The sequence below is a fragment of the Chelmon rostratus genome, chromosome 14 (assembly GCF_017976325.1).
Source record: "Chelmon rostratus isolate fCheRos1 chromosome 14, fCheRos1.pri, whole genome shotgun sequence".
Classification (NCBI taxonomy): Eukaryota; Metazoa; Chordata; class Actinopteri; order Chaetodontiformes; family Chaetodontidae; genus Chelmon; species Chelmon rostratus.
Window position 1 is genome coordinate 19,246,361 of NC_055671.1, and position 27,404 is coordinate 19,273,764.

A 27,404-nucleotide genomic window follows, 5' to 3' on the forward strand; every position below is an offset into this window, starting at 1 on the left:
TAGGATTAGTTAGCATCTGCTAGCGGGTCGGGTTCTGCATGGGCTCAAGTCAGCCTGTCGGACTTCGCGGTTGGCAGGACCTCGCCTTCCTCCTGTGGCGACGGCTTCAGAGCGCTGCGACCATGGCTGGAGCGAGACCTTCCCGTATCAAACGTGCCTGATGCTGCCAAGCGTGTCACTCGGGTCGCTGAAATTTCAGCGATGTCTGTCAGTCAGCACTACTTGTTTGTTTTTAATTTTACATGCGCTGACAACAAGATAAGGAGCAAGTAGAGATTCTGTGTAGGTGATTCATCTTTTTCACTTTTTTTTAAAAGACACTCTTGTCAAAAATATCATTTAGTGCTGCAGAGCAAAGGGGCCCAGCTTAAACAATTAACACAAGCACAGACTAGAAGTCCACAAAAGTGTGTGGGCAGCTGCGTCCACCGGTTCCCCGTGATGCTCACTTCCTGTGGTCCAGGTATGATTTGCATTCAGGAAACGGGTCGCGGTTGCAGAGAAAACGCCTCCGTCTTTTCCCGTTTTGCTCACCTGCTTGCAGACTGATAGCCGTCGCAGGCGGACCCCCTGTGTGTGGGGCTTTGTGTGCTTTAATGTGTCAGTTTGTATGCAAGAGTGATGTGGAAAGTTAAGCTTCTTCGTGTGCTGATTAGCACGATGGGCGTGTGTGTTAAAATGCAGAGCTCATGACTCTCTCTGTCTCCGCTTCGCCCTTGTCACTCTGTTTTTTTCCTTCCACTTGTTAAGAGTGTTGACAATGAACCATTTCAGGACAGTTTATTGCAGCTAATTGGTTGTATACTCTTTCCCAGAAACTTACTCTTTCTCTCTCTCTCGCTCACGCACATGCACACGCACACACACACACACACACACATGCTCTTGCATCTTGCTTGACAACATGACAGCAAAACCACATTTCTCTCTCTCTTGGTCTTTCTGCCTGTCTCCCTCAGCCACCAACTGGTTTGTGTTAATATTCATGACCTGTATATGTTTCACAGAACTGAAAACACTTGACTGTCTGCTCCCATCATTTTCTCTCGCTTGTGTGTGTGTGTGTGTGGTGGCGTTTAAGGCGCCAGGGAAGAAACGATTCTTCATTCTGTATTTATACCCGTTTCTTTTTTCTTCTTTTTTTTATCTGCTTGTCTGTATTCAGAGCAGCACAGTGGACTTTGACAGGGACAAGGAGGGAGTTAGGAGAGTCTTTGGCTGTTTTTCTGAAATAGTAGATAGTGCTCTTATAAATTACAGGACTAGATTAGATTAGGTATGATTAGATTAAGTTTGATTAAATCACCCCTGTGGGGAAATTGGGTCATTGCTGGAACAGATCGCAGCCTGCAGGAGAAAATAAAAACAAAAATAAAAGCGCACAAATAAAAAGAGTGCAAATGACCTCAAGACAACCTACATCGATGTGTAACAGGACTGGGATCTGATAGCAAGCTCTCAGTTTTTGAATTTGGATCCAGGTTGTCAAAACACCCAGATTAAATAAACTCCAAGGCTAACAAATATCTTATTGAAAACATTCGAAAGTTGCATTTTAGCTTCTCATTTTTTTGTTGTTGTTGTCATTTTGCTTTATTCGCTAATGACAGGACACATGGAGCGAGAGCGGGAGACAACAAATGTCCCAGTCGGTATTAAACCGGCGGCCACACGGCATGCATTTAATCCACCGGGCCACCAGGACGCTTCAGGCTTCTCATTTTTAGCCGCCGCTGCCCGCTGCTTCTGCCGGTTAGATGATAATGAGAAATGCAGCCGGCAGCAGATTGTATCAGCTGTGGCTAATTAATGTTAACGTCCTACGTACGTTGCCAAAAGGCCACAAATGAAACTTTCTGGTTTGTTGTCTGGTTAATGTGCTCTTAACAAGCTGATACCCCAAAGATCGTTTTCTTATGTGTTTTTCTACATGTTGAGTCTCTCAGTTAAACTTTCACCCATTTATCAACATAATAAGTTCATCAGCCTCAGTTCTGCATCCGGACCTCCAGTAAAACAGGCTACACCTGCCACTCCGCTGTGTCAAATTCAAATATAATCAACAATTCATAACTTCTCTCTCAGGCTACGCTGCCACACGTGTGGTATTTCTGGCTTATCAGCGAACAAAAGCTGGTGACGGACCTCAGGTCAGTCCTTGGATGTTTAACTTAAAATATCTGCAAACGTTGAGAGAAGTGGATTTGAATTCGCTTCGCAGATTCAGTGCTGGATTCCGATTGGATAAAATGCTCCTGGACCCGTGCCCTGCGACATGCTGAGAGGGTCACAGGTGTGAAAGTGTGTAACTGATGGATTTTGAGGCAAAGAGGTGATGAAAACACAGCTCTGGCTGCCTGCGTGTGTGTGTGTCTGTATTGAAATAGAAATGTAATCCTTGCTATCATGTGTTGGAAGGGCTTTGTGGTGTGTATGTGTGTGTGTACACGGTGCATATACACACTGTAGTAGATTATATTTGTTCCCATGTGATTTACCCCTATCCCACAGCAGGTGAAAAGCAATTTACACACACACGCACACACACACACAAAACACATATGGATTGTAACTTTCATGACATCGTCCAAAGAGGAACGCCATGTGAGGCCTCCCTCCCTATTTCTTTCCTTTCACTGTATCTCTTTCTTCTTTTTTCACCTCCACCTCATCTCACTGCCTTTTACATTCCCCTCTCTCTCTCTCTCTCTCTCTCTCTCTCTCTCTATCGCTCGCCTTAGCCCTCTATCTCTTTTCTGTTTCTCTCTGGTCTCTTATCTTTCAAGGGAGCTTTTTAAAACAACTCCCACACGCTCACTCTGATCTGTCTTACCACCGCACAGAAGCGAAATGCATGCACACACACACACACACAAACACACACACACGCACACAGGGTCACACCATTTGCAATTTGCCTCATGCATGTAATGAGGGCGCAAACCCCTCAAAAACAAAATAGATCTCACGTTTACATACGCCTGACGCTCACAAAGATGCATTTCGCTCTCAGAGAGACTTGCGCGAGCGCTGACACCATCTCATATCCATAAACACTGCGATAATAAACACAGAGAAGAGCAGAGGCGAGGCAGTGCTATCAGACTGAAAGCCTGTCAACATGTTTTTCCACAAGACCTTTTATTTGCACCGCAGTATATTTTTCTGCAGCGTTTTATTGGATCTGAATGAGGAGTCACATTTTAAAATCCTGGCCGTAATCTCGGAAAGAACCGAAAGGGCAGCTAAAGCTGTCAAAATGTGGCACAGCAGCCTTCTTGTTTTTCATCATCTTCACATTGATGTCGGGACTTTAACGCAGCCTCAGATAGCATGTGACACTCAAACATGTGGGCTTTTAAAATGTGGCGTCCAGCTGTAAAATAGCTATTAATATGTAACAGACCTGTAGTTTCTGATGTGGGCAGTGATGGGAGACTTCATGAAGCCACATTGCCGCTCTGAGCGCAAACATAAAATGACTAAGATCATAAGACGACCTATGCTTTGGAAAATGTGGGAGGGGGAGAAATATACCGTATGGAATATTTAAATGTGTTGTCAATATAATCAAAAACAATAAAGCAATCAAAACAATGATCCAAAGTACTTAAAATTTTACCGTCTCAAGGAAAGCCTGAAGGAAATAACAGGGATAATAATCATTAGGAGATAATTGCTACCTCTGTGACAGCAAAATTGAACATCAACCATTTGAAAACACCTGTAACCTCCATTCTCCACCCAGCGCAAACCCCATCGGGCGCGTTTTAGAAGCGCTTTGTCTGCCTGCTGTTGTTGACTTACTCAGATTTAGCTGATTTGGTCATTTTTTCTACCATGAACAAGTAGGCTTCATAAATGATTTCCTTTTTTCTGATGTACAATCGGGAGTCTGTGCAGCGTGTTTTATTTTGAAAATTTACCAGATTTGACAACATTCCTTTGTCTGACTTCCTGTCTGGCTCGATCGTACTCTGCGCAGATTGATGCATAGTCCATCAAAAACACACTCGCGATGGAATTGCGCGCATCGACTAGAATAGAGGCAGCGGCCAGCTCCCTTGGGCACATCACGGAAGGACAACTTTGTTTAGTTAAACCAATAAATGACATGAAAAAAATGCAAGCTCCTCATTCGTTTCAGTGAGATGAAGCTGGCCGCCAATGTAAAACCAAAGCAAAATGACAACCAAGATATGATGTCATCTGTCAGAGCCGCCTCTCGATCATCAAGATGAAGTGATTGTCGCTGTGATAAACTCGTAGTATGATCATGGTGTTATAATAAAGCGACTGTACAGCGTTAGAAGCCTTCAAACTGGATGTATTCACTCAAACCCGACTGATCGTATTTCATCGCCTGCCGTCATCAGTGCCGTGTTCTTTTTTGTCTCCCTGCCCACTAAGTCCAGCAGACTCTCTGCGGTGTGACAGATTCTGTCCCACAGTCCTAACCCTGTTAACGTGCACAGTAATATTTTCAGGTTCGGGCTTTAAGTGAGCCGGCAGAGAGCTGAATGAGGGAGGAGTTTCTGTTGACAGAGCTGCACAATGAAGGCGTCTCCCATCAGCTTGTCACTCCCATTCATTGTGTGTGTGTGTGTGTGTGTGTGTGTGTGTGTGTTTGTTTGTGCGTGCGTGTGTGTGCACTCCCTGTGTATACACGCTGTTTGTATTTACTTGTGTCTGTATTTGTGTGTTTCCATGTCTGTCTGTGTTTGTTTTTCTACCTTTTCATGTGTTTTTCTGTGTGAATGAGTGTGTGTGTTTGTCTGCCTGTGTGCTGCAGCCAGCTACCCCCCCAGCACACATACGCACACGCGCACACACTCACACACGACGCCCCTCCTTGTGAACTGGCCGAGCGTTGTGTAATCATTTATATAAAGAGGTATTAGTGTTTCCTCCTAAAAGGAACATAGGGAACATTGTGGCTCAGTTGGGTGACATTCCTCTCCTGCCTCGAGGACAGAACGACTGTGGAAAGCTTGTTAAGCTGTTGGTTCCCCAAACGTGGTCACATTAAGAAGCCCCAAAACATACACTCTATGCACAATGAAGTGCCAATTCTTCGACATTTTCTGTCCTTAGTATCCTTGTTTCTGCAATGCATGGGGGGGGGAGGGGGGGGGGCATTAAAGTGGACATTCATACTCTGATTACACTAAGTTTTACATAACACTAAAGTGAAGTAATGTGTTCCAGGAAGTGGCTGCAACTCTCTTAAAGGGGCAATCCACCGCAGAATGACAGTTCTCGCCCCTCAGCAGTGGGAAGTCAATTGAAATTCATATGGCAGCCATACACAGAGTGCGCTAATGCATTTCAGTCTCTCGCTGCTTTCTTTTCGGCTATTGAAGGGGAAGGCGTCTGGTTCCAACAAAGACATAAAGTGATAATCTAATTTCTCTTGAACAGCTTGTGCAGTAACCAAGCACTTGGCAGTTACTTTTTTCTGCCAGTGAGCAGGCTGACAAAGTTACTTATTCTTCTTCCAGGAGATTCAGATTTTACCACACAAAGTGTTCAGAAAATGATTATTTTAGTCCCTTTTAAACAGCCACATCACTCGCTTCAGTGGCTTCAGAAATGACTGCGTGTTTGGAAGCTGCACAGACTTTAAGGTGGTCCCCTGAAGAGCTATGGAGCAATGTTTCAAAGAGCGGGTCCCCGTTTTGTCGGTGCGGTGCACATTCATGCATGCAACAGTTAGCGGTGACATGTGCCAACAAGTACGAAAGAAGAAGACTGCCAGCACACAAACGCTGATGTAAATAATGCAGAGCTTTGCACATGTTGGCCCTGCAAATGTATGCAAATGCATGGAAACGCACAAGGATTAAAGAGTGTTTTGATTAGAAAGCCAAACATGAGGACAAGAGCCAGCTCTGTTGTGGATCACGTTCCAGTTTTGGAAAATTATATTATATCCATGTTATATATGTGTATATATATATATAACATGGATTTGCTGGTCTTTGGAGCTAACCAATCTAATCATCTCCTTTATCTGCTTTATTACTGAAGAACAACAGCCTCCTCATTGTTGGACAGTTTAATAAGACCAACAGTGCTTTGCCAGTCTCCAGTCTCCCAGTTAAGCTTTCAGTCACCTTATATGAATCATTTAAATTCATCACCCTTATAGTTCTGAATCTTGATCTCCATTATTTGGTGCAAGTAGCTCAGCTGTGCAAAAATAAGTAGGCTTCACCTGTTCTTCTAGTATTACAAATTCATACATATTTGATGCACTTTTAATATCGTCTGCTGCTCAGGTTGCAACTACAGGTTGTAAACATTTATTCACCTACCGCTCAAACCTGCAGTGTTTCAAACGTTGAAAGCTAAATGGATTCGATAAGCGATTCAACAGGGCTTAGATTTGATGAAGTGCTCAGAGGCTGATGTTATAGCGTGCCTTTGAACCCCAGCTGCAGGACAGGTACAGGTGGATGTGGGGTGAGGAGGGTAAAGAAGTGGAGGGAACCACAAAGCGTTCTGGTCCCCCGTCTGCTCTCGCTTCCACTTTTTATCCCTACTTGCTGAGCCTCCTGCCCCTCTCGCTGTGTCTGTCTCTCACTCCTGTGCCTCTCTGGCTCCCAACTAACTGGGTGGAAAATATGAATGAAAACATTCCCCTGCCTCGCCCGCCCAAACCCTGCTCCAGGCACAAACACACTACCCCATCTCCCTCTCCCTCTCCCTCCCTCTCCACCTTTCTTTTCCTCTTGTTATTACGGGCTTCGTCTCTTTTGTTGAACGTTGTTTGCACATTTCTGAGGACAGGACTGAAAGAAAGGAGCTGGGGTTGTTTGGGGGGGAGGCGGGGGAGTTAGTTTAGTTTTGGTGTTTCTTTTTTTTTGACTGTTTGTGGAGGAACTGTGGGGGTTTGGAGAGGGGAGAGGGAAGGCAAACAAGGTGACACACCAAGAGCCGTGTGTGTGTGTGTGTGCGCGCCCTTGCGTGTTTGTGTCAGCATCTATTTAGGAGTGTGTGTGTGGCCGTGTGTGTTTGGATTTGCGCCTGCGTATGCACTTAAGTTTTGACTGTGTGTGTTTGTGCGTGCGGCTATCCTTGTGTGCTCTGCAGTATCTGTGTGTAACTGTAGTGTTTGTGTGTGTGTGTGTGCAGTAGCCTGCAGAGCTTTAGAGTAGTGGTGTTAATAAGTCTGAGTCATATCCATGACAACGGGCAGACTGTACTAGCATCTGAGCCACAGAACAAAATGGCAGCTCACTGTAACACACACACTGACACTGGCTTCCTGAAGAACCCCATGAGTTCAGGGGATGAGACATTAAATCCCTGAAACTTTGCCCCAAAAGGTCGACTGTATAGCCTCAAAAGGCAGCATTTAATGATGATGTAAGCAAATTCTTCAAATCGCCCTTACTCATTCACAAACATTTAGTGTTGACAACAGGCATCTGCTACCATCCCATAACACCCCTACCATTCATCTATATAGTGTTCATTTCTGAGGGTGCGCACAACCAACGCTCCAATCAGATGCAGGATGTGTGAGATATATCTCTGGTCTTACAGTTGTATTGTCTCAGCAGTTATTCAACAATAAGCTGAAACGGTGGTTACATTGACACTTTAGAAGTCATTAAAATGCTTAAAGTCTTCCCCTGGCGATTGTGTTTGAGCAGCGTTACAGCTCCTCAAGGTGCAAGCTTGCTTTTTCAGTTCTGTGCACGGCCTCCTTTTATCCCAGGAAATAAATACAAGTGAAACACAGGGCATATATATGGTCAGTGTAGTCTTCTGACAGCAAACTATGTGATTAATTAATGATCGAAACAAACTTTTATCATAATGTTAGATATGATGTACATGTGATGGTAGTTCTCCCCTTGTTACATTTAATGACAGGGTGGATGTGCCGATGACATGTAGCGTAGCTGCTTCATACTCTTCTGCTTGCCTGCAGATTTCTTTCCAATCTTTTGTTGACATTTCGGATGCGTCCAAATACATGTAGCATGTAGCAATACATGTGGAGTCCCTAGGTATGTTAGCTGTTATCTAGAGCACCATTAGTTCCCCCTTTGTTACCTTTAGTTGCGGTGTAACTACAGGCTTTTCAGGTTCTTCAAGTATGTTCTAATTTATGTTATGGTCATACTGTACCCTGCAACTAGCATAGTAACATAGCAACAATAATAACTCTTGTCACTTACTGCAGCATTTCACATCTTGCTTTATATACGCACACACACACCTTGCAGAAGATGACTCTTGTTAAGGTGTTAGGGTTGGAGGAGAGTGCTGGGTTAGGGGGTATGAAGGATTTGTTTTTTATTGACAGTAAGACCACCTCCAGAAACTCTTCGTAATCTTTTCCAGTGTGAGCTCCTGAAAAGAGAAAGACAGCATGTTTTTAGTTCACTTCCAAGCGTCTGAAATAACTTGTTAGATTGTGAAAGACGAGCTGGGGTAGCATATCCGAAGCTGGATGTTTTCCTCTGTGACGAGTTGGATGTCTTCCTTCCTATCAGACTCTTCAAAGTTCCGAATCTTTTCTTTCTTCAGCAGCATTTCCTCCAGCTCCGTCTTCTCGTTGTCCCACTGCTGGGCTCTCTTCTCCCAACCCTCACAGAGCTCAGACGGCTCCTTTCCGGATTTCATCGCTCAGTCTGAGAGCTCCTTGTCGAAGCTCTCCTCCTTCTCTGAGAGCTCTTTCCGGTGGGTTTCATCTCTGTCTGCCAGCTGCTTTAAAAGTTTGTCCTCGAGCGTCTCACGCGTCAGTTTGCTCTCTGTCAAAGTGGACTGTCTGTCCTTCAGCAGGGCCAAGGTGTCCATGCGATCGCTCTTATAGGCCCTTTCAGCTGGTTGACTTCTCTGTGCCGACTCTCTTCCATGCTCTCCAATCTGGAGTCTTCCCATTCATCTAAAGAGGATCTGCTCCCCTCAGTTTCTGCTTCCTGAGTGATGAGGCTCTGCTGAAGAGAAATGAGCTCTTCATCTCTCTTCGTGACATCCTCCTCCACCCTCTCGCGTTCCTTATTTGAGTCCCTCCAGGCAGATGTGGCAGCATCATCTGCAGTGCAGAGAGCTGCTGGTGAAGAGCGCTGATCTGCTCTTCTTTCTGTCCGTACTCCTCTTTGGCCTGCTGGAGGTCGGCCTTTAACTGTCCGTTCTCTCCTTCGGTGTTTGAAAGCTTCTTGTGCGGGTTCTTTTTTCTTCCAGAAGCTCCCGTCTGTCACACGTCCAAAACTCCTTCTCTCTCAGGACCCTGATTTTTGAGGAGGTCCACAACCTTTCTTCCATTCCAATGTTTTCTTCCTCCATCCCTTTCTTTACGTTGTCTACCGCTCTGTGAGTGAGTGAGTGATTAAATAGATTCACACTTCGCAAGAGAGCCAGTAAAGACAAATGGAATGGTCAAAGTTGTCATATTGACATTTAACATGCGCTGACTGATTCATGCATTGAGTAACATGCAAGAAAACATTCCACTTTAAAAGTAGCTGTCGGTAGCCTTTGATACCTTGGCTCCAGCTGATAGCTAGTTAACATAAAATAGTAAAAACGAATAGCAGAAAATCATCCTAACATTCATTGTGAACTCTTTAATGTGATGCATTTGCAAAGCATAAGCCTGTTAATCTTGGCCAGCTTGTGCTGCACCCACAGAGCCTGCAGGAAACAACCCTGTGTCCTAGAAATTATATACAACTAGTAGCAGAAAGGTGGTCTTGGTGGACGGTGGGCATACGAAGTGCAGGACTGTGACACCAGAATCCAGAGTTCACGTCCACACTGGGCTTACGTTGACGCAACAAAAGGATTGTGCTTCATGTTTGGGAAAGATCATGATGGCTGCTGACTTTTCCGTATTGAACTAGACCACGATATTCCCCTGACACTAACCAAGTGCTGTTGGTGCCTAAACAAAACCATACCAAAGTGGAATAATGCTGTCGGCACTACAGGCGGAGAGTGCAGTACAACAAATGAAATGTGCTGTCAGTAAACAAGTCCAATGGTAGCATTTTTGCGACTTGTCAGGCACGTTGATTAGCTAAATTTCCTCATTATGTTAATACAAAACTAGTTCGGTCAGCATTGTGTTTCCTTCAAAATGTATTTGCTGTTGCTAATTAGCTGAATATAAATATACTTTCTAGGAGACAAGAAAGCTTGTCGGCTGCCTTTTCACAGCCTTTTCGATGAGCTTGGCCTCTGCCTGCACTGCAGCTTTGCACCACAATGGATGTTTTGAATGCAGCTTCATTTGTCCGGCACAAGTAATTAAATGAAATCGTTAAAAAAACAAGCTACTTGTGTTCATTCGTCTATATCGCTTCATGCATTTGCACATTACAACCTTTTACATCCACGATATCACCTGATGCTAACGTTACTTAGCTAAATGTTTGGCTGATTAATTACTGCATAATATGCTCGACGTGATGATACTATTCATGAAAACAGTCTAACATTTGATCATATGGTCAGTAATAGTTGATGATTAATGCAAGCTTGTCACCGTAAAAACAGTGTTTACATCACCTTCATAATGAGCCACAAATTAACCGTACACATGCACACAGGTCACAGGTGAGCTCCAGTACTTAACAAACAGCAGTACGCCTCTGTACAAGTCTGAATGGAAACTGAATGGAATTAAAATACTGTCTATCTGATACACCAGTTTGTTTAAAAGCAACAGTAGTCTTGTCTCTGCTCTCCCTTCTTGCCATTGTGGTTCACGATATCGAACAGGATCAAGGTTGAAATCAGTGACCACAAATATTCAAACGCACATCTGACTAATACTCTCCGAAGATGCAGATGTCTCTCAGTGAATCATGAGTTTCTGAGCTTGTGGCTCTGGAGCGCCTCCATATGTAAACTATCTGCATTCTAGAAGTGAACGTCATCAATTATTGCATCATAACATTCTGCTGCAGACTGTCCCTCATGGAGCTGATAGACCCGAGTCAGTTTAAATGCACGGTACTGCACAGGTTGTTGTTTGAAAGTAAAAATAACATTAAATCTAAAATAAATAAAATGGTAAATCTAACATAATGAGAGCCTGAAGAAATCCTGCTGGGAACATTGATCTTTAGTTTAACTCAGAAAGTAAACAGACTGCTGCTCTTTTCCTGGAGCTGTGACATAAACATACACGTCTCTAATTATGTTTCCTTCATAATCATTAATAATAATATAAGAATTTGTACCATGACATCCACACTTACACTATATGAAAGATTGCCTGATCACAACCATGAGGTTCATTCTGTGTTCATATTTAATGCTATAGCTTAATGCTATATCAGTCCCGCACAAGTTGAACCTCGATCTGTATTAGCTTGCCCTTTAAACTTAATGAAATGAAATGGTCTGGCTGTCTGTTGACATAAACACTTTGTTCTGAGGCTGGCGAGTGCAGACAGCCTGCAGCCGGCTCTCACGGGCTGCCACGGCTACAACCTGAGCCTGCTGTCCCTCCTGCGAGTGTGTGTGTATTCAAACTGACCGTCGTCAAGCGCTCATCATGTAGCGTTGAATAGCATAATTACACAAGCTGGCTAAAATTACAGCTGGGTTACAGAAACACGTGGCTGCGTCGAAACACGAGCGACATCGAGACTGAGTGAATCCTACGGGGCTGTAAACAAGCTTCCAGTGAGAGTCTGCAGAGGCCGACAGTATCCATGACAGTACGCTCTTCCCTGGACCTTTGTTCTGAAGTTAACAGACTAATGTACCCCACAGTTCTTTTAACTACCCCAAAATTGTGAAGGAACAATGTAGTTTGTTGGTAGCCTAATAAAGTCATAAATGAGATCACATCAGATTTAAGTGATGCAGACGTCATCACGCCATCTTCCCTGCCACATCCAGATCTTTGCTCACTTCTATGGACAAACTCTGTAAAAGTAATAGAATAACTAACCTGTAATTAAAATCATAGCTACTGAGTAAATTCTACGTAAGTTCCTCCCAGATGTTCACATTATTGCTCAGTAGGTCATACATACACTGTAATAATACAGTAAGTGCCTGTAGTTTAAAAATAACTACAGTTTAAGTCAGGCATGTCAAACTCATTCCATAAAGGGCCGTGTGGCTGCAGGTTTTTTATCCAACCAAGGAGGAGCACACCAGGCCAACCAATCAACATCAAGGGATCACTTAGTTATCAGCTGAAGACTGAGATCAGCTGATTAAATGATTCCAGCCTGGTGTGCTCCTCCTTGGTTGGAACGAAAACCTGCAGCCACACGGCCCTTTATGGAATGAGTTTGACATGCCTGGTTTAAGTTCTTGTTAGATCCTTAATTGTTTTTTCTAATACTAATTATAAAACCTTTCATTCAATGAAATGTCAGTTCATGGCTTTGTGATTTATATGATTCATTTGAATCGTTTGCTAAAGTAAGCATTTATTTTTTACACAATGGAAAACATTTCAAGGACTGAAATATTTCAAATCAGAGTTTTCGTATTTCCTTAGTCTGCAACCCATAAATAAGGGAGTTCAGGATAAGAAACAGACTGACAGAGAGATTTCTGGATTCTTTGTACTGAGGGAAGTGATGCAGAGTAATGGAAATAAATCCACTGATCATTGTGATCAGATACACAGCCAGGTGAGTGCTGCAGGTCTTCAAGGCTTTACTGTTCAAAGATTATTTTTACCGGTCAGACAGACTGCTGTAATCTTAGCGTAGGTGAGAACCAAAGCTTGGACCACACATTCATAATAACTAATGAGGCGCTCAGGTGGAGGCAGCAACACATCTACAAGCAAACGGGGCAAAATATTACTATTTCCAATTATTCCCCTGACAGACAGGTTGCAAAAAATGAGATTCATCGGCTGTGAAGAGCAAAATGCTTTCATTCATAACCGTCTGAACAATGTAGGAAATAAAGAGGAAGAAAAAGGCAGCGCACATGGAGTCCTTTGTGACTGTTAACCCTTCCATCTGGAGTGTGAAGCTGTTGCAGGTGTAGTTTTCTATCAAGCTCAAATAACAGAAGATCACAGTGTGCTGTTCATGTTAGGATGTAGATAAAATCTTGGCAGTCAAGATAAATGTTAAATGACGTTAGCTGCTGTTCTGCAAACAAATAAAGACGTTTCTACTGAATACGTCCCCCCCAAAAAAAGTAAAAATAGCAACAATGGCGCATGCAAAGCTAAACGTCTTTACACACTTATGGGCTAAGTTTAGAAAATATGATTATATATGCGTATGCATTTTTCATGCTTGTAACACATAAATACCTATTTCTATTATTATAATCAACGTCGCTTGTGCTTTTCAGCTTTTATTAACCCATAATTAGATGATCTTCCACGCAGCCCTCAAACGAATATCATGGCCTTCCAGTTTAGATGTGTTTCCATCTGCAGGGTTTAGGAGAGTACCTCTGCTTCCTCGCAGCAAAACACACAGAATACATACAGAGTTTTTAAATCAATACTCCTGGTAGGTATTCCATGCTTTCACTCAAAGGTTGAAATAAACAAACAAACAAATGCACTTGGCAGTATTTGTACTTGGCCGTCTGCAGCCACGGCGGTTTCTTTTCATGCTCTATCTTTTGAGTCAGTTGTGCAGTCCTAACACAGACATAGACTTGCCAGTGATGGCAGGTATGACATTTCCGCTTGTGATGGACAGATATTTTAAAGCATGTACAAAAACAGAACGAGTAGGAGGCGGAGAGAGAGCGAGAGTGAGCGGCACTGACACAAAGCGAGAGCGAAAGGCGGAAAGAGGGGAGAGACTATAATGAAGCCGCATTTTCATTCATGAGCTCCTACTTAAAATGGAAATTCTCCGGATTCCCATTTTTAAAAATGTTATCTCCATCTTTGGTGCTCAGCACTCATTACTGTGGTGTTTCTACTGCACCTCCCAGAGAGCAACTGTCAATCAAACAGTGTGGGCAGTGTTTCTGCTGGAAAAAGTTGGAACAGTTCCTCATACGAGCTGTTCTGTGCTCCTTCTCTTTTAATCCCCCAAGCAAACTTCCTGTGCTGCTGCAAGAAAACTTGGTTCCAGTATATTTCACTTATTAATATTTACCACCGATTCTGTCTTCTGCTGCTTACAGTGCTTGATGCCAGGATCATTTTTTCTCCCGCCAGAGTAATTAATGTTTCATTCAATGTGATCGTCTGGTCTGATTTGATAATAGTGTCATTGAGGGTCTGTGAAGTTAAAAGGAAGAAAAGGTTTGAAACCGAGGCAAGACATATGAATGTACGAAAAGGGTGATTGTAAGACTGAAGACTGCTTCACATGATCTGTGTGTGTGTGTGCGTGTGCGTGTGTGTGCGCGTGTGTGGCTCATTGCTGATATAAAAGCGACACAGGGGTGAGTCATCTCTGAAAGGTCACTGTGCAAATGATGTTTGTGTGTTTCAGGTGATGATTGATTTTATTGACATGAATATGAGTCACTGCTCCAAATGATTACCGTACAACAATGTGCGTGTGTGCCTGTGCTTGTGTGTGTGCCTGTGCTTGTGTGTGTGTGTGTGTTTGAGCTATAGTTACATCATTTATTTCACAAAAATATAAGATGACTATCTGTGCTACGGGATTTCTGTGTGTGTTTTCCACATAAATATGACATGAAGATGACTCACTTCTCCAAAGCGTCACTGCAACAACAAGTGTGTGAGTGTGTCTGGGTGTGTGTGTGTGTGTCTGTGTGTGTGTGCACATATCAACAATTTATTAATGTCTGTCTGGTGCTGTCAGTTCATTTGTGTGTGTGTATGTGTCAGTATTAAGGTTTCCGGGTTGAAGGCAAAACTAAATAAGCCGCCAGTTCATGTCTTTTTTTTTTTTTGGTTATCTATTTCATCTGATTACAATACAAGGAATAAAAGGATTTGGCTGTTAGATATAAAGCAGCTTTAAACAGTATTTTTACATTAAGAATATTAAACATGACTGCCTCAGCTTCACAGCGTTTTTCAGCTCTTTGTTTAGATTTTCTGGTCGCGGATTTGCTGTTTTGGTTCACTCTCACAGCCTTTATGTGGCTAAAGAGCGAGATATTTCCCTCAGGAGTTGGTGGAGACCAAAAACAGAGCCAAAAGAGAGTGAATATTGAACTAATAGGCAGCTGTTTGTTAACAAGATCACCATGTCAACATATCGAGCGATAAGATGTCACGGCTTGTTTCTGTTTCCCCCAAGTGGGAAAAAAAAGAGTTATTGCAGCATTAATGCATTCAGTTTGATTGTGACGCTGCAGAAAGAGAGCACATAAATAAATCGTAGGATCAGTCTGTATTAAGGATTAAGTATGACTTTGCATACATAGGCACATATTGCCGTGTCGGCCAGCCCTGTGAAATGGGATGCAAAGATGGAGGGCAGATTGGAAAGTATGCAGGCATAAAGATGTAGCACACACACACACACACACACACACACACCCGTCAGCGCCACACGGGGTTGTCCCTGGACCCAGGGGCGGGTAACCCTGTGTCCTGTTGGATGCTTGCCCAATTCTCCTGCTCCAGTCTGCATGCAGATATAGGGCTATGTTTTAGAGTAGGGGGGTATTTGTATGGGTCGCCCAAGGATAAGGGGCTGTTGGCACAACACACACACACACACACACACACACACACACACACGCACACAGAGTCTGGTGTGAAAACTGGGGAAAGAAAGAGAGGGATTACAGGGAAGAAAAGGGAATAGCCGGTTTTCTCAGCCGTACTGTGACAGTGAGGTATTTCAAGAATGAGAGATTATTTCAAACACACACACACACACACACACACACACACACACACACACAATGTGAACACACTGGGAAGTGATTGTTTGCATCTGACAAGAATGGTATGTCTGAACAAGTGGTTTAATCTTGTATTCAGAGTAACATCCTTATCGCCAGTTTTGCTGGAGACCTGTGAGTTTTCTGTCTTCAGACCTCGCAGACAGTGAAAGAAACTTCTCCTCCGGTTACAGCCGCTGTCTGCGGTGCTGTTATTGCGCCCGTAATGTGCACTGCAGCTTTGTTAGCAGCTTTTACATTCACTCAACATGTTTTGAAAGGATAATGTATCGCATTGGGGGAATTCAAAAGAAAGAGGGAGCTTGTTGAAAGAGTTTGGCTTCAAATGAACTGAACTTGACACCTGCGTTAAAATCAAATGACTGAAAAGCCAGAGGAAGAGCGTCTTTATCGCTTGTCTTTCCCATCTCACCTTATTACCTCCGTTACTAGCTGTCTTTTTCCCTGCTTTTCCACATTTTCTCCATCCGTCCTCAGCTATCCTGGACTCAGGTCTCTCTGTTGACTTCCTTCTTTGCTTTTATGGCTGATTTATTAATCGTTCCTATGTTGAAATTTAAAAGAGTGAAACTTTCATTCTCCGACCACCCCGTCCTGCTGCGTGGTACGAGCTTAAAAATAGCTTCAACTTGTTGCATACTAGGTTGGGTAAAACATGTTCAGGTGGTGATCTTCAGCCTTTTGACCTGCAGCTTGGTAATGAGGTTTTTCCTCACACATCTGACCGGGCCGTTTGTCTCCACCTCGGCTTTTCCCCCCGTAATTGTGTTTCTGCAAAGCAAACATTCATCTTGTTATCAATGCACAGTAGTTGCCAGGTGAAGGCTCACCTCACTCATTAAATACCCCGAAGCTTAATAAGCCTAGTATGATATACACTCCATCACAAAGATGTAATCATTTATTCTGACTTTCTCCTCACTGTAAAACGCTGTCAGAAAGCAGAACCTGCAAGTGCCTTGATTTTGATTAAAGCTCAAATTACTACCAAAGCTGTCTTTGCACGTTTTGAAGACGGGAATGTTTTCGCAGGCGGTTGTCGATATTTCCAGCTGAAATGACAGCGTTTAATCAGCTGTGGCTAATTATGAGCATTTCTGTAAGAACTCTTGTTAGCGCTGCGCGCTCGCTCGCTCTCGTTCTCAGGTAGTTGGCAGCTACATCCTCATCCTATCCTGCCACATTACTTATGTCTGTCTTTAGATCATTTCTTCATTTATACTGTTTTTCTCTCCCCTTTAATCCCTAATTTTCCCCCGACTCATTTATCCGTCTTTATTTCTCTGCTTCTTTCTCTCTGCCGTCCGTGCCCTCCTCCCTCCCCTCATGTTTCCGTTTAGCCTCATATACATTTCCAGCCGCGTTTCGAAAGACTTCCTGCTCTTGGTGAGTGATCTGTCAGGAGTTGATGTCTGTTTAAACGAGACGTGTCCTGTGTGGGCAGAGAGTCAGACCGAGAGCTGAGCTCAGCCGCTGTCGCTCTGCCCACATTGGAAATGTCTTATGTAAACACCATCCACTTCATCCCTCCTTGAGAGGAGATTATTATTGACGTTTTACGAAAAGGAGGAAAGTGAGACTTACACAGTGGTGAGAAACATATGGGAGCGAGGACAGAGAGGACGGCGAGCTTGACGTTTTCAGCCTTTTTTTTTTTAATCACGTCGTACAGCTTCCTCTGCTCCTGTTGCATGTTTTGCCCTTTCATCCGCAATTATACGCAAATGCAGGCCGATTTACACTCAGTGGCCTCTTTCATACGTACACCTGACTCAAACTAATGCAGCCTGATACCTGCAGTAACTCCTGTCTGTGTGATCAGAGTTATAGCGTTCACTTTTTGGTGTTAAAACTGTTAAAGATTCAACTTTATGGTCATTTTGGAGGATGTAGCTTGTGGTGCTGTTGAATTGTGCTGCCGGATATTGAGAGGTGTTTTTTCCTATACATGGATGTGGACAAAATCTTCTTCTCTAATGGACACTGTAAATTATTTTGAGTTGATCTTTCTTCATTTACTTTGGTTCTGTCAAGAAGAACTTTAATCTCATCCCATCTCCCAGTTAGTGGTGTCCCGGGTGATTTCTAAGTCTCAGACAAATGGTAGAAAAACTGACAAACTGGAGAGATCCTGGTCAAATGTCTGTGTTTATGGACCCTATTTTCCCATGTATTTGTGTCTAAGTGACTAACGGGGCAACAGTTTTTGAAATTGGTCCAGTATTGAGCAAGAATGACGCCAGCCATGAAATGGCCTGCAATGTTTGCACACACCGTCACTTTGTATGTCCATTTAAAATGTTTGTTTTTACCAGATTGGATCCCTTCTCAGACCTTAATGTTAAAGAATGAGATCCCTTTTGTTTAACCGGAAACAGCTGTTACATCGCTCTCATCGAAGCCACCAGACTCCATTTACGGGAACAGTAATTTTATCATTGTTACACACACTTCATTCAAGCTCCGCAGGAACAAAATTAAACTCACCAAAACCGTCCTGGTTCGTCGTCCACTTTCCTTTGTTCCAACAATCATCTCTGGCTCTGGTTTGGTTGAAATAAATCCTTCGTTCGCTGACTCAATAGAGGACACATCAGAGAGGCAGCGGGAATATTTTCACGTCTTATTCTGGAAATATTTTCTAGAGAGATTTAAACTCATGTCCAACTTCAACAGATCTTCGTGGTAAAAAACAGTAATTAGCAGACGACAGAAAACCTGCTCGCAGTCAGCAGTGCTGACGTGAAGGTGGTTGCGATGTAGGTTTCGTTTGAGCTGTGAAGCAGAGCTTGTCTGGCTAGCTCAACTTTTAGTTCATGCAGGCATGTCCTCCTTGCCCATGCAGCAGCGTTACGCCGCAAGACGTGCTCTACATTCAGCCCCTCCTCTGCTCCCCAGACGCACATCTCGTGTAGTAAACCAAAAACACTTCTCCTCAGGGCCTCGGAGCTGCAAGCGATGGAGGGGGGAATTTGGTTTTCATTGTTTCAAGCATCAGAGCCCCACTGCGTGTAGTTCCTCCTGATAAATATTTCATGGGACGCACCATTAAGATCAAAGCAAACTCAGCTGACGTGCTGTTATGATTCCGAGGAGGGAAGTGAACATCTAAATATTCCCCCTCTGCTGTTCTCCTCATTAGGACTCCTCAAATGTAAACAGAAGTGATTTCGAAGGTTTCTTTATTATTGTGAATATCATTAGCGAAAAGACTCTTCCCATATCCTGATCATGGGTTTCAAAACGGGGACAGGGATTAGATTTTTGTTGTGAAATAATCAACTTCCTGATTAAAAAGTTGTATTACCATGAAGTTTTTAATTCATAATCCAGAAATCTTTCTACGCTGAAGATTTGATGTGCTTTGGTCTGCATCTAGGACACGTCTCATTTCATTCAATCATTTCTAGTTTTTTGTTTATAGATAGAATATTTCTCAGGTCAGACATGGTATAGCCGGCCCACGCCGCCTCCCTGAGCAGCCTGCAGGCATCCCAGAACCTCTTGTTTTTAGTCATCTAGAGATTCAGCTTGTCGCCTCTTTTTTCCATGTGATGCTCACTGTTCTCAGCAAAAATAGGAAGTGATTGATAGTCATCCGGCAGCATTACGCCGACCGCTACGGTGTCATTACGTGTGGAGATAGTGGGGCATCCTCTCTGTCCCCATCGTACGGTGTTTACATGCCGTGTCCTTGTGTTGTTGTCTTGTTAATGTAGAAGTTTATGTTTGTCTTTATTGGTGACTTGTTTTTAACTTTATATTTTCGCACACACTCTGGGACTGTGAGAAACGACATTTCGATCCCTCTGTCTGTCCTGCACATATGGCCAAACTGACAGTAAAGTTGACCTTCAGTGTTTATATCTGAACAATATGTCACAGATATGAAAAAAAAATAAAGTTTTTGTTTTTACTCATCACTTTTTGTGTCCGTTTCAATCTACAAGCCCTCCAGCGTTGTGTTATTGATGGCCGTTATCAAGGACAAACTCAGTGTAGAAAGATGGGGCTGGCAGTAGCAGCGCTGCAACGCCACAGGTGTGCGAGGTGCAGCAGGTCAGCGAGGTAGCCGTCACACACAGGTGGAGGTAGGCAGCGCGGCCCGGGTGTTATGGGCGGTCAACCACCAGGACAAGGATGGAGCTACGTGCACAACTTTATTTTCTGTCCCTGACAAAGACTGACAGTGTTTTATTTCAGAGATACTTCACAATGTAGTTAAGAAACCGAAACCGGCTTGGTAATGATCTGTGAGTGAACACACATTCGTGCTGCACGGATATATCTGTAAAATAACATCAACATAAATCAAGAGCATCTAAACTTTGGCTCGTGTGAATTTCTCTGGCTTTTTCTCAGCCTCATTAAGAGACAGAAAATCTCTGGCAGAGAGCTGTAATTGTCCTCAGTATTGACAGACGACTCTGCGCTTTATCTCTGCCTTTATAGTCGAGATAAAGCCTGCACAAACAGGAGAGCTTGTGCACATGGTTTTGTTTACCTACATTATGTAAGGTGTGTGCATGTGTGTGTATGTGTGTGTGTGTGCGCGCACGGGATACATGATACCTAACAGTGGAAGAACACATTGTACTCTGACCCCCACTGACTCACACCCTGTGCGATGGGATGACTTGACATTATTATGGGCCGATGCTTTCCCTCCATGTCGCACTTCACGTTTGGGCTGCTGCGCCTCTGACATCCAAACCAAGAGCTCGCCTTAAATGTCACCACTGCAGAAGTTTGACAGGCAGGTAGAAGGAAGCACTAAGTTTAAGTTTATATAACAATAACAGGATCTTAGGTCTCTTTTGAAACTCTTCGCTTGGTTGTTCAAGCTGAGTCTGAGTTCACAAACTGGATGACTTCAGATCCGGTGTCATATTTTATTTTTGCTCTAAGTTTACGCCAGTTTTCAGTCTCGGTGCACGTACAGTATGATTCACTCAGTGTCTAAATGTCGGTTGGGTGTCTCCCACGTCTTGTTTTCATGTTCCAGTTTTTGTCCTCGTTTTCTTTTCTCCTTTTCGCTTCTTTTTTAACATCCGTCAGCACCGCCTGTCACAGCTTGAGGCCAAACAAATGCCAATAGAGTCATAAAACGACATGTAATAAGCCCATATTAGAATAAACAAAGCTAAGAATATCATAAACTCCAACAGCGCTCTGCTGATAACATCTCAGTGTATTACGCTTCCGACTGGTTATCACATTATGACTTGGCAGTCAGTTTTCGCCTGATTATACGCCATATTTTTCTTGCTATCAACAAATCTTATGGAAATACCAAAACCAGCAATAAAGCAATATTTCTAACAAGCATTGTCTGTATGTCCAAAGCCTCATATAGCTAATTCCTCTGTGCTAGAAAGCTCCATTGTTGTCCAAAAATCACATCAGTGAGCCTCAGTGTCGAAGTGGCTGAGTGACCATTCAGTAGCGTGAACACACACACTGTGGTTTAATGCTCCTGCTGTTGCTAACGCTCATCAGAGCAGCTGGTGTGTTTTAATCTGCAGGTTTAATATTTATGCTAATGCTTCCTTAAAGCTACACTGTGTAGGAGATTATTTAACCTTATTTTAAAATTTAAATGTCTTTTAAAGGTCTTTTCATCTAAAAGATCCATAGAGTAACGTCGGCCGCATCCTTTGATAATGCCACAACACCACCCACCAATGTAATAAGACACTGTCGTTGCTTTTAACGTTACGTAACAGAAACAACCAGCCCAGTGTCTCCAGTATGAAACCTGTTCTCCCTCCTCGCTGTGAATGTGTGTGTGTGTGCGTCTCTTCTGTGTCTTTGTCTCTCGCCCCTGCCTGTTGACTGGCCGGCCCTCTTTGTCCAGTATCGCATATCAGCCTGATCCCAGGCCAAAACAGGGTTCAGTCTGTCCTCGCAGAAAGATGCTAGAAGTTTGGTTGTCGTAAAGATGACACATTTGCCCCCGTTGGTCCTGCAGTGGTGGTCTAAATTGGCCGTTCTCAGACTGAACTCAATCAGATCTGTGCTTTCTTTATTGGATTCATGGATGCAGCATCAGCTGTGAATGTGCTGTGGATCACCGATGCTCGCATCACTGGGGTGGTGACATCAGTTGATCTGGAAATGTGAGGGTCCCGGCGTAGTTTGGGCATCTGCACATATACATATTAAAAAAAACATCCAAACTGTGTGTTTGTGCATACTGTATGCAGGTTTTGTCTGTCCTCAGAGAGATTTGCATGTTCTCTCTGTCGCACATCCAAGAAAGGCAAATTAGAAGGTAGAAGGGAAAGTGGAATGGATGGAAGGCTGGAAGTGACGGGATAAAGAGAGGAGCTGCTTGAATTAAGGAGTGTTTCTATGTTGTAGACAATTAGATGTTTCATCTCAGTAATATTGTATAATTGCTTCTATTTACATATTTGATTATATACTAGAAGAAGTCGCACATTGATTTAGCTTTCAGTCAAAATAATCAGCGGTGAAGAGAAGTCACCTGTTTCCACCTGTTATTATGAAAATGATTTTTTTTTATTTTTTCTGTTATTTTCCGTTTCGTACTGGAGAACTGCGCTGGCAACACATGTGAAATGTCATTCCAGTGCAGATTACTGAATTAAATAGTGGCAGCTGTTGTTATAATGATGGCAGCAGTGGTGATAATAATGGGGAGGATAATGATGAGGATGATGATGATGATCACGGTGCCGCTGGATGCGAGGGCGACGGCGGTGACGGAGGATCGCGGTAATAACTGAGCGCTATGATAATGAGGCGTTGAAGACGGGAGCTGCGCGGAGAGCCAAAGGTTGTTTTGTTTTGTTGTTGTGATCACTGAAGCACTTCACCTTTTCACACAAAGGTCGCAGCTTCACCAGGCGGGCGTGTGAATCACTGCGGTGTGTGTGTGTGTGTGTGTGTGTGTGTGTGTGTGTGTGTGTGTGTGTGTTTCTATGCGAAACACGGAGCTGTTTTGGAGACCCGGTGTGTGAATGTGTGTTTTCTGTCCAGTGTGTCAATCCCATTGATCACTCAGGTGTGGCGTATTGTGGCCTGATGGTGTGTTTAGCGTGCTTCTTTTTTTTCGGCTGTATGTATCTATTAGCTCTTGGAGCATCCAGATGTTTTGCGAGGGCCTGAGTGTGTTTGCGTGTGCGCGCACAGTTGCGTGTACGAGCGTGTTTGAGTCTGTATTTGTTCCCAGTGGGTCGAGCAGAGTTCCTGACCCCATTTCCTGCTGTTGTTGACAGAGACATTGAGGCCCGAGGCTCCAGAGAACCAGACACTGCCCGGAGGAGCTTCCTGTCACTGCTGCCTACAACCACTTGATTTGTCATTGTTTTGATTGCTTTTTTTTTTTTTTTTTTTGTGGCTTTTTGGGCTTTCGTCAAACTCTGATTCAGTCTTTCTGGACCACGAGGTCAGGACTTGACTGTAAGGGAGAGCCCCAGACATGAGAAGGGCTTCCCACTAATTCCTGTTGTCGTGACAAGTGGGGGCTTTCATTGTTAGTCACAGAGCTGTCATGTCCAGCATTTAGAAATGACCACACAGTTGTGTATGTGCAGCGTGTGGGGACAAAAGCTCTCCTTCAGAGTGGCTAAATCACTTAACACTGAAAGCAGGGTGGGTAATATTAGGTGGTGATTTAATGATGATGAACGGCGTTTAACTGAGAGATGCGTATGGATAAGAGATGAGGAGATGTGAAGTAAAACTGACCTCTAAACTCCAGCGGATGCCAAACGTCTGGTCGCTGCCATTCTAGACAATGCATGCAGTTATTCTGCTAACTGTTCAGTGGGGTTCTGTGTGGTGGTGGTCTCACATTAAGGGGTCTCATGTGGGTTGACTCTGCAGTCAGACATGTCTCATACGTGCTGCTGCTGTATGAAATGACAGAAGTGTCGATCCAGCCTGTGTGTTTAAAACAAACTGCTGGTCAGTTTCACCTTCTGACGCTCCTCTTTCCGTCTGAAACGTTCAGTAATTCTACTCAGTTTATTTCTATGACCGTTTCAAACCTCTTTTACAGCTGCCAAATGCTCCTAATTTGTCTGACCTGAATATGAGTCAACTTTGTAGAAGTGCTGCAGTTATTTCAGAGTTTACATTATTTTGTTGAGCATTTAAGATGAAAAATAATTGAGATATTCATGCTGTTTAATATAGAAGAAGAAATCCAAACATTTAGTATTTTTTTTTATTAATTTAGATGAACAATTAAAATTATTAATTCTTAATTTTGTACCTTTTGGGACCTTTAATCTTTGCAAAAATCTCCAATTACATCCTTTAATTTGTTCAGTTGTCTGTCCAGTGGTCAGTTTCTTTATCTTGACTTGGAATATGTTTATTTCAGTAAAAGTAGATTGAGTTTTGACTCTTCCTCTTGTTGACTGGGAGGAAATAAATGAATGTGACACAAACCTGCAGTGAGGAAGACGATGGTGTTGAGTCAATCATCCCTCAATAAATACAGTTTCATCTGTTACACAGAAAAAAAATCACTCCAGGTGTTTATTTAGTATCTCCAAAAGACAGAAAATCCAAATAAATCTGCTTTTACAGCTGAAATACAACTTCAAATCCAAAGTCTTCACTTCTATGCTTTGATGCAGCTGTAAATGTTGTAAATGAGGCATTAAGTAATAACGTGCTTGTGACTGTCAAGTGTTAAGATAAGTGTTAACGTTGTGCTGATGCACGACTGCAGCCCGCAGGTGCCGGCGCTCCATGTTGTCTGTTGCTGCTTAATGAATAAACCAATCAAGGGCTGGAATTAGATCCCATTAACGAGTTCAATAACTGGTTTTATTCACCTTCATCCACTTTGAAAGACAAGGAACCAAACATGAAGCTAACAAAGCTAGCTGTTGTTGTGTTTCCAGACCTCATGATGAACTCCCTGCGAATGTCTTTGTGTTTGCTCCAGGTCGCTGCCGGAGTCGACGGGCGGCCTGTGCAACAGCCGGCAGGAGAGCGGCCCGCAGCCTCCGCCCACCCAGCGCTACAGCTGCTATGACCTGGACGACCTGGACGTCACCTGGCTGGAGCTGGTCAACCACGAGTTCAGACAGATGGGTGAGCGCAGACTGACTCGCTGCCTCATTTCAGACGTTTTGACGCCTAACAGAGAAATAATCCCCCTGAACTTTGTGTAAATGTGGGGCCGCAAAAAAATCCGAGATAATTGAAAACAAGCGAAAAATGCTCATCAGAGTTTCCGAGGCTCCGCTTCAGATTGCTCATTTTTTCCGTTCGACCGTTCAGAATTCAAAGATATTCTGTTTACAATGATATCAAACAGAGAAAAGCAGCAAATCCTAACAGTTTAGAAGCTGGAGCGACGTTTTGCATTTTTCACTGATAAATAAATTGGAGAATAAACCTGCAGTGTGGAACTTCTGTCTCTGCTTTCTGGCTCATGACGCCGAAGGCTCTGCCATACTCATCAATACCAGTGGACCAGCACAGGAAAGTCTCCACAGACACCAGATTTATGAACTCCAGTGTCCTGCAGAATAGAGAGGTTTACCTGGCGATGATGGGCTTAGTCAGCATTGCATGGACATTCATTTATATGTAAATGTCCCACACTGCAGGTTGAGTTTTCTGTCAGTTGACTAATCGATTATTTAACGAGTTGTTTCAGCTAGTTGAGGTAACGAGTGGTAACAGACACATGGACGTTAGGAGAGATGCCATATTCTCTGTTCGTGATTAAAGTTTTGCACGTTGACAAAAGAGGACTTCATTATTGAGAAATCACTTTAAGTTACATAAACCGTCCCCATTTCCCATCGCAGTCAGTTCATCAAAGCCTCCCAGAGGGACTCGACCAGCAAACGGTGGTTTTTCAGCCAAATGAGACTGTGTATTATTTCACAGAATTTATCTTGGAACAATTTTCTTTCAGCTTCGTGTCTGAAGTTCTGTTAAACCCTTAAAGTTTGTTTTCCGAAGCCTGCAGATGCTGTGGACATACTGTAACTGCCTTTTCCCTCCTCTGCTTTCTCCGTCTTCTCTGTTCTTCTTCTTTTACTGTCATTTTCTCTCTCCTTCGCTTTGCTACATTCTCCATTTCGCCATGGTGACAACTGCTGACCCCGAGCATCCCTCCCATCTCCACCGTTTTATTCGATATCTGATCGGCTCCTTTCAGATAAAGCGTAGTAATTGTGTTTAGAAATCCCCGCTGGGGTTTCAGACCTTATTTCTGGGACACATTGTCCTTAAATCAAACACACACACACATGCACGCACGCACACACACACACAGGCTCTTCCAGGAGCAGAAGCGGGTTGATTCTCATAACCTTCAATGCTAGACCAAACAAACAAACGGTTGATTGGTTCTGCTGGGCGAGGTTATACGGCTCCGCACTCGTGATGGGATGAGTCAGCATTTTTTATATCAGTCCTCTTCTTGCTGTGTTCATGTATACAAGTGTGTGTGCTTGGAGACAGAGTTAAATTTTGGTTATTTAAACACTTTTCCAGTTAGGTTTAGAGAGAGCATTCATCTAAGAGGAGGCAGAAAACTAGCACGAAACACTGGAAAGCATACGGTTCTATAGTAATATAACATGGTTACAGGCTTCATAGCATGACAATGCATTCAATAAAATAAGTTCAGTCAAATTAGAAAGCAAATTAGAAGGCACAGACTGCATGGGCAACATGCAGAATAAAAGCAGGAGGACTCACTGAAAAGTGAAGAAAAAATTCAGTTCATGTGTCTGTCTTTTGTGTGTGTGTGCGTGCATGTGTGTGTGTGTGTGCACATGTTTGATGCTGCGTTGCTTTCAGGCAGATAAGTGCAGTCATGAGCACGGACAGAGTGATAAACGTGTATCTGCATGTGCACACAGCTGTCACATGTACAAACAGAAACACACACGGAAGATAAAAATAAAGTAAATACACAGAGCACACACACACACACACACTCAAATATGTGTGAACACTGTTGTCACTTCCCTCCCTCCTGTGTGTGTGTGTTCAGTTCATCATATAAATGTCACAGCAGGTTAATATCTAACTCTGCTTCCCTTTTCTCACAAGCAGCTTCTCCATCCAGAGTTCAGTCACATGTTTCCTCCATTCCCTCCTCATTAAAGCCAAATTCCAGACAAACATATGATTCAACAGTTGACCTGCTGAGCTCACCGTCAGCAGCAGGCGTTGACGTCCACGTTACCTTTCCCAGATAAAGCTGAAGTACAGCAGCTGTTTGGTCGGATGGGTTTAAGCCCGAGCGCCGCGTGTTTATGTGAAGCTGCAGCTCAGGTTGCGCATCAACCTCGTTGGCAGTAAAATGCTCAAGAATCAGTAAATAAAGTTGGGGGATCGAGTGACATAAATAATAGATAGAGACACACGATGCTCAGCTCCACTTAAAAAACCTCCCAACTGAGAGCTGAATTCTTCAAATAAATCAATAAATAATCCTCAGCTGCTGAAGCCGGGACAGCAGAAGTTTCTTTATAGCTGCTTTGGAGCGTTCGGGCGAGGCGGCGTGACAGAAGAATGTTAATACTGAATGTAAAAGTCATCACCTCACTCTTAATGTTTTGTATTACTTGGATATCCTATGTGTG

The 27,404-nt window shown here is 43.4% G+C and overlaps 1 protein-coding gene across 1 annotated transcript in view; it reads left to right on the top strand.

Annotated features, from left to right (window-relative positions):
- jade2 (jade family PHD finger 2) overlaps nucleotides 1–27,404 on the top strand; it is a 180,979-nt gene that overhangs the window by 69,630 nt on the left and 83,945 nt on the right. Inside the window, exon 5 of the mRNA XM_041951897.1 lies at nucleotides 24,737–24,885. Coding sequence (XP_041807831.1) covers nucleotides 24,737–24,885 — 149 coding nt within the window. The remainder of the gene's footprint in view (nucleotides 1–24,736; nucleotides 24,886–27,404) is intronic.